Source organism: Ascidiella aspersa, chromosome 2 (assembly GCF_963924565.1).
Source record: "Ascidiella aspersa chromosome 2, kaAscAspe10.2, whole genome shotgun sequence".
NCBI classification, from domain to species: domain Eukaryota; kingdom Metazoa; phylum Chordata; class Ascidiacea; order Phlebobranchia; family Ascidiidae; genus Ascidiella; species Ascidiella aspersa.
In genome coordinates this window covers 17775301-17784217 of record NC_139448.1, presented here as the reverse complement: position 1 = coordinate 17784217, position 8917 = coordinate 17775301, and the positions used below count along the sequence as shown (strand labels likewise).

At 36.8% G+C, this 8917-nt stretch overlaps 1 protein-coding gene across 1 annotated transcript; it reads right to left on the bottom strand.

The window, feature by feature from the left end:
• Positions 1 to 256: 256 nt before the first annotated feature.
• Positions 257 to 7980, bottom strand: LOC146164125 (phospholipase B1, membrane-associated-like). Its single transcript, XM_083380671.1, has 13 exons — positions 7885 to 7980; positions 7425 to 7506; positions 7213 to 7271; positions 7018 to 7129; positions 5770 to 5872; positions 3400 to 3451; positions 3179 to 3325; positions 2776 to 2955; positions 1210 to 1314; positions 1005 to 1100; positions 809 to 871; positions 505 to 619; positions 257 to 414 (listed from the first exon to the last, which is right to left on the bottom strand). Exons 1-13 carry the CDS (start codon positions 7978 to 7980, stop codon positions 257 to 259), a joined length of 1368 nt encoding a protein of 455 aa, XP_083236797.1.
• Positions 7981 to 8917: the final 937 nt, after the last annotated feature.

Here is an 8917-nt window from a genome sequence, read left to right as displayed (position 1 = left end):
TACAACGTGTTTGCTGAATTTTCTTCTGCTAGCAAACCGATCAAACATCATAAAAAGAGTTGTACAGTCGAGCTTGAGATCATAAAGGTTAATATTCACAAGGCACTTAACCGCAACTCAACTTTCTGCGAAGAACTGGTGAAACAACAACATTACGTATAAGCTCTACGTATAAATCAAATAAAGATGTGTACACAATCGAATTCGTCTTTTCACTGTACAAGAATAATGGTTGATTTTTCTGGTTTTCAGTTTACTACATTTTTGTGTCCGACATACTATCAAAGCTTCCAGAAAGGTTTATCGATCGCGAAGAAGCGGAGCTTTTGCGTAACGCCAAAACAACGATAGCGGATTGCAATAACACGGTAACACACAACACACTGATAGTGGCAATTACCCAATCTGGTGCTACTGTGGAACACTTGGGTGTCTTGCATGTGGTTGTTGGTGGCTTGGCTGTAGAGGAGGTGGTTGGTGACATTGACGAAGTAATAATAGAACCGGCTGTCGTTGTAGGGTTTGGTGGCCTTGTTGGCAGAGTTATGCTGGTAGTCGGTTCTTGACCAGAACCGTTTTCATTACCGCTGTTCAGTCGCGTGAAAATGAACGGGTTATCCTAAAAGCGATATTCAACACTTATAAATATATATATATATAAACAATGTAAACACAAATTCTTTAAACTGATGTTTTTCTTCTCAACAAAATCTAGTTACAATGAGATATTAAACCGACAGTTTTAAAGCACTAAAACTATTTTTATCTATTACTATATTCTAAGAAGAACAGATTTTTTAATACAAACCGTGGAAGGACATTTCAGATCCGTTATGTTCCAAACTGTAGATTTATCCCCCACAGGTTCCATCTGAAATTAAAAATAATATTATTGTTTAACTGTAAATAAAATTATGTACATCAAAATAACATATTTTAATACGCTGTTTAATTGTTTAGAAGTTACGTACGACATTTATTTACAAATCCTATCGACTGTTTACCATATTGTTCCAAATGTTCAAGGCTCCCATTGCGTGACCTTTAGTACTGAAATGAAAGCAGTCGGGAGCAAAGTAAGTGGCATCCACTTCTCCGTCCTATTGTACAAAAAAAGCAGGCCTAATTTAAACGAAAAAGCATGATGCCCGACGAAGGACAATACAAGATCCCTACCAAATAAGTAAAAAAAAGTATACAAACAATAACCTCTGTATACGGCAGTACAGTGTCACGAAAGAAGGGCTGAATCACAACCGTAAAATCGTCATGTGTATCGTACTTTCCGCTGTCAACAAGGTCTTGTACCAGCATCTATTAAAACGCACCGTTTTGAATCATTTATTTTGGTATAATATTTTTTTTAAATAAATGTGCTCGTTTTACTTGTAAACGAGTGAACATTTTATTTGAACAATGTGTAATTTAGTGTAATCCGCTATGTATAGGCAGATGTGTTATTGGCAAGACAGGCAATAAATTTAAGACAAAAATGCATTGGTTATATTATATTATATATATTTATCAGAAATGAGTATATTTCTTAGATCAGTGTTTCTCAAACTTTTTTAGAAAAAGTGCGCAACGGTCCCTCAGCAACTTTTTAAATTGCTCACGGTCCCTTAAAAATATACACAAAATAACACTTGTTTTTAATGGTATCAATGGGGTGGTGTACTTGCTTCTTTGCTATCAGCTCGGCTATGTTAACCTCTAACGAATCACTTTTTTGTGTGAAGCAATCACGAACAGTTTTAAAACCGTGACCGTATAGCCCACAGTGACAGGGTTGCCAGACTATGAAAAGGTGTGAAGGCCAAAATAATACGAAAAAAGGCTAAAAAAGACCAAATAAATATTTACCTGTTTATATTAAACATAAAGTGATGAAAGTACAAATTTAAAAATCGGTGGGAAATTATCTTTTGAGGCAATATCTTAACAAGGTCTGAAAGGAATGGTCCAACAGGAAAGAGTCCTTGTGTCAAACAGAGCTGAACACTTTTTATAAATACGGCAAATATGAAAGCAATCAATATTAAAATGTCATCAATGAATCAAGCTAAATTTAAGACTAAGTGAATATTACCACACTGCTTAATATACTTATTACAAAGAGATTGTTTTGTGAACCAAAAAAAACAAAAAGGTTTTCTTGCACTGTCGGTGTGTCCAAGAAGAAGTTAGACACTGCTACGCCAACAAAAGATTCTTTTGTAACAAATCTATGATCATTAATGTTATTTACTCATCACAAATTTACATATAACATCACGAAAACGGTAATTTAAAAAGTATTTGCTAAACAACTGAATTTTTGAAAGCGTCGGTGGTTGTGATTAGACTACTGATAATATGAAAAGTGAACACCTTACGTTTCTGTACACCAAGTTTCACTCGCCACATTTTTATGTATGTTACCACTTTGTTGGCAAGTATAACTTAAACGTTTGGCCATCCAGTAGTGCAAATAAATAATCGCGGACGTATTATATTGTTCACTGACAGAGATCAGCGTTTAAATCATTTCTTTGTTGTGAAATGAGTAGATCGCCACTACATGTTGCCCTTCATCATTTAGAGTGCGCATTTGCTATTCGTTACGAATAAAATTACAGAGACACAACGCATTGTTTCAATAATAAAACAGAGAAGCCCTTAATCGGTTTCCCAAATAGTGTTACGTTTTGGTAGTGATTCCTGACAAGTAAGCATTTTGTATTGATTTAAAAAAAAAACGCCCTGGATTTGTGAAAGTTCGGCGCCTATGTTCACCTGATATTGTTTGTTGTGCTCCCTTAAAATGGCTGTTTCGTTTTCATCTGCCGATATCACGTGGTTGCACAAGCCGGCCTGGGCAACTCTACACGTGGGTGATGCACCATGACCGTCAGGCAACTCTTTCATGAGGTAGATTTCCAGGATGTCAATGATGCTGATCATAGCTCGCGGCAGCTGTTAGATCGAAGTTAGTTTGAATTAGACAAAAAAATGTTTTTTTCGTAGAGTATGCATACACAGGTGTTTGGTTTGGGTGACCGCTAAGTAGTTTTAAGAGACCGCAAGTGTTTCATTTAAATAACAAAAAGTTACAAGTCCAAAATTTGGGAAACCGCTGGAGAAATTCCAAAACACCTTAAAAAAACACTGTGCATACTTATAATTTTTTTTTACACACCCCTTGATGCAAAATATCTAATGCTTCTTCGATGTAATCCCGATAGGCGACTGGACTGGCATCATCCCAATCTCTGCCCATTGCACAGAGGTCATTTCCTCCAATAAAAAGAGTTATCAGCTTCCAGTCGTTTTCAAAATTTACACTCTGCAACAGAAATTACGGAATCTATTATATGTTAAAGGTTTTTATTTTAAATAAAACTTCAACAAGCTCATTACCGAATCGTTCATCATCTTGTCTAAAAGATCTCGCGCTTGTGCCGGCATGTTTCTGTTAAAAAATCGAAATCAAGTCACTCTAGGTTAAGTAGCGGTATTACGCTGTGAACATGTAAGTCAGTGTTTCTCAACCTTTTTCATCCCAGGGCGCACTCGTAAACCTTTCAAAACGCGGCGGCGCACCTGACGAGCGAGTCGACTGCTAACTTTGTTTGGATATTTTGTTTTATGCTGGCAGTTGTTATTACATCAGGCTCCTAATTTTTTTTATCTATAAAGAAGCCTGCGGAGTCGGTTAAAAATAACCCGACTCCAACGCTCGAGTTCGACTCCGGCCAAATGTGCGATTTCGTCAAATTCTGAGTCCGGCTGCCACTCTACAGCTTTTATTTCACCCATGTACGCAACTAAATTAAAGTGGATTTTCAACTATGCCCCCAAAGGGGTGTCATATATCCCATCCACCCACAAACCATTGCTGGAAAATATCCACCATATATGCTATTCCGCCTTTTCAATTTGCAGTTGGCCGCATTATCAGTTTTAAAATTGTTACTGCGCACGTCGGACTCGGGACTCAGGCAGTCCGACTTTAGAAAAACAAATCGACTACGGTACGTCGAGTCTCAAATATGACTCCCGACTCCACAGCCCTGCTTTAAAATACGATGTGCTTAATAAAACAGGCCTAAATAAATAAAAATTAAAATAGGCTTTTTATGTTGTAAATTATAAAAACACACGGTATGTTAGTTAGAGTTCGATGGAAACACAGAATAAGCCCCCAAAGCAACAACATCTAACTCGGAATAAATCCAAAATTTAACGGAATAAGACCTAAATGGACAAAATAACGCCCAAAATAGTAAAAACAGGGTATGGCCTGGGAAGGTTAAGGGACATCTTCTTGGCATCGGCCGTTTTGGTGTCGACGTTTGGGTGCCCTAGTTTAAAATGCCGTTAGGGCACCGTTGTTTGGCACTGTATTGGTTGCCTCTGTTTGGGGTTAGGCGCGAGTAATGGGTAGAATAAGAATTTGGTTTATGGTTCAAATTATTAGGGGAGTTAGTGTTGAAGTCATGGATGGGGTTTGAAGTTAAGTAAAAGGCTGTAAAGGCCTTATTCTTGCAGTTTAGGCCTTATTCGGACGAATTTAGGTCTTATTTTGATTTAAACGTTATTACGAGTATTAGGTATTAGGCCTATTTTGGTCTAATTCCGAACTGTTTTTTATGCCGATATTGATGTTGTTTTAATTGCGGTCTTATGGCGAAAGCCCCACTAGATACATGTTGCAAAATTCCTCTTTCTTTGTTAGCGAAAAGCCAACATCAACCATTGGGACTTTAATAGGGGCTACGAATCCAGTCATATTGCTCAGTGTTTATTCACAGAAAATAGTGACTAGAGTTTATTTACAAACATAGTCCTTTATTAAAAAAGATAAATCTGAATGGTCATCTTTGATTAAAGTATCATTTCCAAATAGCCTAATTTAACTTTCCCTCTCTAGCTTTTTTAAGAAAAGCTTTAATTTTATCTGTGGATGAGTGTTTTCATTTTGATTCTGCATTTACAATTTTAAACTATTCAAATTTTGGAATATGTCATTTAAATTTTTAACTTTGAATTCCAAATTTGACCAACGCCATAATAAAACCAAATACGTTTTCGGCATAAAATCCAAGTGGCCTAAATAACTTCCTCATCCGCAGGAAATTGATATAAAACGATTAGGCGCCGCCACCACCTTATAAGGACCATGTTTTTTAAACGGCGGCGTTTGTAGACGCTGTTTTGACACTGAACTGTTGGTCCGATAGGAGTTTGAGTATGTTATCTATTGGTCCTTTTTCGATCTTATTCCGAACTGTGTTTTATTCCGATGTTGATGTTTTTTGGTCTTATTACTGGAATCCACTTTTAGTCGCAAATTCTAAAATAATACAGAATTTTTGTAACATTTTTGTAACATTTTCTCGCGGCGCCCCTGGCAACCTTCCGCGGCGCACCGGTTGAGAAACGCTGATGTAAGTAATCACTTCAAAGCATCCTTTACATACAGTTCTAGAATTGAGGTTTATTTATCTGTTTAGCCTGGAGCGCACAGTGTTAGGTAAGCTAATCAGTTACACATTTTGCAATAAGAGTGTGTTAGTCCAATATTGTCGGTTAGAAGTTGTTTTTTGAATAGTATTATGTTATGATACAGAGCATTTTGTGTATCTTACCTAATTGTTTTTTGTATGTTACCTTGCTGAGAAAATTTAGTCAAAAGCAATAATTGATAAAACCGGATTTTTAGTCCATTATATCACTTTTTATTAGTATTTGACATTCTATTTTATTTGTTATTGGTTTTGTACATACCGTGCTCTTGCTCCAGGAACAGCTACATTAAACCAATCTTGAGAAAGCAATCCGCTTCCAAGGGAATATCCTTTGATTTGAGGATTAAACTCGCGCAAAATGTCTAAAAAGTATACCACATGCTGGTCAATATTTACACACCTACCTTATTCCGGCGTTTATAAGGCCATTTTGAACTTTAGACGCATTATTCTGGCGCTCCTATCGAATGCTAACTTACATTTTGTCAGTGATCTGATGAGATTTATAACTACTTACAGTCCTACATTTTCTGTCTTGGCATATTTACAAGGCTAATGTTACATCTCGCTTTTATTTGCATTGTTGACTTTTTAAACCATTTACGTCATATGGTGACGTCATAAAACAACTTAACTTATAAACACCCACTCTTCGAAAGTGAGCTCGCGCACAAATATGCAAGTAAATCTCGGTCTTATCGAGCTAAGCAAGAAAAATTAAGTATATATTTCCCTAAAACGGTTCGCACAAACACATATGTAGAAAAACACACATCTTTAATTGCTTAACAATGTTTGGAGCAACTGGTGTTCGATGGCTGTTGAAATTCGACATTAGACTCGATTATAATCTCAGGAAAAATTTAATGAGATTAGGCCTACATCTAATACTGCGCGTTCTTTTGATGATAGTCGAAACAATTGTTTTAAATAAATGCTACTGAAAGTGGCGGGTCCGCGCGTAAACGTCAGGCTGGCCGCGGGTTGGACATCCCTAGTTTAAACCTTAAAGTGAAGATAAAACTGATGTTCATCAGGCACCAAAACAATTTATAAATAAACATCATGAAATATATTTATACCGCCGGTTTCGTTTTAAATCGTATTATATATTTTGTCATGTTGGTTAACGGAGCATTATCGCATTAAGGACAACTTTGCCATTCGCCGATAAAACCTTTATAAATTCTTTGTTTGAACTTTACTTTACACTTATTTCTGGTAAAAGATTAATTTAGCAATGTTCAGAAAATTTTATTCAGTACCTTTCAACAAGGTGAAGTGGTGCTTATATGAAATTTAGATTACGACCACCTACTTCACTCAAATAAATATAGTCGACAAGCAGTTCACTATAATAAATGGGTTGCATTTTTTGAAACTTGAATTATGTAAAGCTGTTGGATAGAGATCGTTTTTCTATATTTTGCCGGTACACCAATTACATGTGTCGTTGTAAACGTCAGTTTAGTGCTCTATCCGCCAAGATTTTCCTGAGTGTACCTACTTGTGAGGGTAAGTGTGTCATTTAGAGTCCCTTCTCCACCGACTGACCACGAAACACCTCGATCATCCGATGTAACTCCAGCAATCGTTTCCGCCTTGGCACCGCTACCCGCCTGACCAAAGTATTATGAGTAAACAATCATAACGAATCCATTTTCTCAACAAAACAAAGTACTATAATTATTCATTGTCTTACCGTTATTGAATCGCCCATCGCACCGATCAGATCAATGTCTTGCGGACGCAAACTGTGAACTGACAAAAGTATATTACGTACCGTTATGGTTGGTCAGTAAGACATATTTTAGTTCCTAACGGGTATACACAGAAAATAGTTTTAATTCGAATTCTAAAGCAATATTTTATCAGGTATTAAATGTTTTTAAGATTTCTCTTAGGGTGTCATACCAGTTCGTGGTTCCGGCGTACATTCCATGCCAACTCCAAAGTCGTTAGTTCCTGTTGACCTTGTCACTTGAGTTTCTATGGGCTAAATAACAAGGTATAACTTTTGCAATTTGCAAATCACATGTTGTTACTTTGACCGGGGGCTACCTGAGTCGGACTCGGACTCGGGTCTCGGGACTTGACAGATTCGGTTAATTTTCTGGGGTCAGACTTAGGACTTATGACTCGAGTGAGACTACCTAAGACTACACAATTCCCGAGATAAACGTGTGCATGCTGCGCAGTACCAAATTTCGAAATTGATAAGGACGCGAACTGTAAATTGTAAAGGTGGAATAGTATATTGTGGAATACTTTCCAACCACGAATTGCGGTTGAATGATTTATATGATACCCCTATCAGTGGATTATTTCAGAATTTCCAACATATTTTAGTTAAGTAAAATAGTCGTCGCCGGACTCTTGACGACTTGACGAAATCGCCTGTTTGGCCGAAGTCTGACTCGGGACTCGGATTCGGGTTGGTTTTGACCGAGTAGTTCCGATTGCTGCTCATTTCGTGCAAACTTAAAAAAATATAATTAGCACAATGGCTCCCATGCGCTACGGCTTAGTTACGCAGTGTTCCCTCTAAGGTGCGCAACTGCGCAATTGCGCAGCCACACCAGGCAAATTGCGCAGTAAAATTTGCTTTTGCGCACTTACATCGTGCTCAAATTAAAACTCAAATATCTTTAATTTTTTGTCACAACAGTTTGAGCATTTCGCATTGGTCATTTTTTCGTTGATGTTTGCAGCTAAAAGCAAGTAAACTAATCAAATCCCCATTGACGATTGTGACGTAATAAATTACTTTGTCTAATCGGCTGTGTATGTTTGTTTTATCTCACGTAGAATTAAATGTCTACTCAGAAAATTAAAAAAAAAAAAGTTTAGAACAGTGCCGAACACACCAGTGGAGTGCTTGACAATAATTGGGATAATGAAACCGAAGTGCATCTTTTAGGACGAAAATTGTTGCCATTACCTTTGCGCATATATAACTCGATTGCAGTTGCACGTGCAAGTTTGTTGAAAATATTTGTTTCATGAGGTCACGCTTTGTGACGTTTTTTCACGCCTCGTCCCAAATAAAAAAAAAACAACAAAAAACATTGAGGGAACACTGTTGGTACGAATATCTTATATAAATGTTTAACAAAAAAAAGATAAAAAACACAATGTTTGCATTTTACGACAGTTTACGTGTCCCTTTTAGTAAAACAAGTCAACCAGATTAAGTGAGCCAACCCCAAATCATACGTAACGCAACATAGGGTTTAAATACCTTTTCTCTCAAGCAGGCTTAAGACAGACAAGTTTAGCCTAAATATAAAAAAAATGGTACAGATTTTTAACTGTGAACACACTTATGTTAAACAATGTTCAGCATATTTGTTGAATAAAAAGTTAAATATAAAACGATTGCTTTCAGTGTGTGCTATTAATGTTTT

Bases quoted from the DNA above. Each gene is read 5' to 3' on its own strand.
- LOC146164125 (XM_083380671.1), bottom strand. From the start codon at position 7,980: ATGAGCAGCAATCGGAACTACTCGGTCAAAACCAACCCGAATCCGAGT. The intron at 7,507-7,884 runs GTCCGGCGACGA...CTTGTTATTTAG, and splicing joins ATTTCGTCAAGTCGTCAAGA to CCCATAGAAACTCAAGTGAC. The intron at 1,101-1,209 runs GTTATTGTTTGT...TTTGTACAATAG, and splicing joins CTGTACTGCCGTATACAGAG to GACGGAGAAGTGGATGCCAC.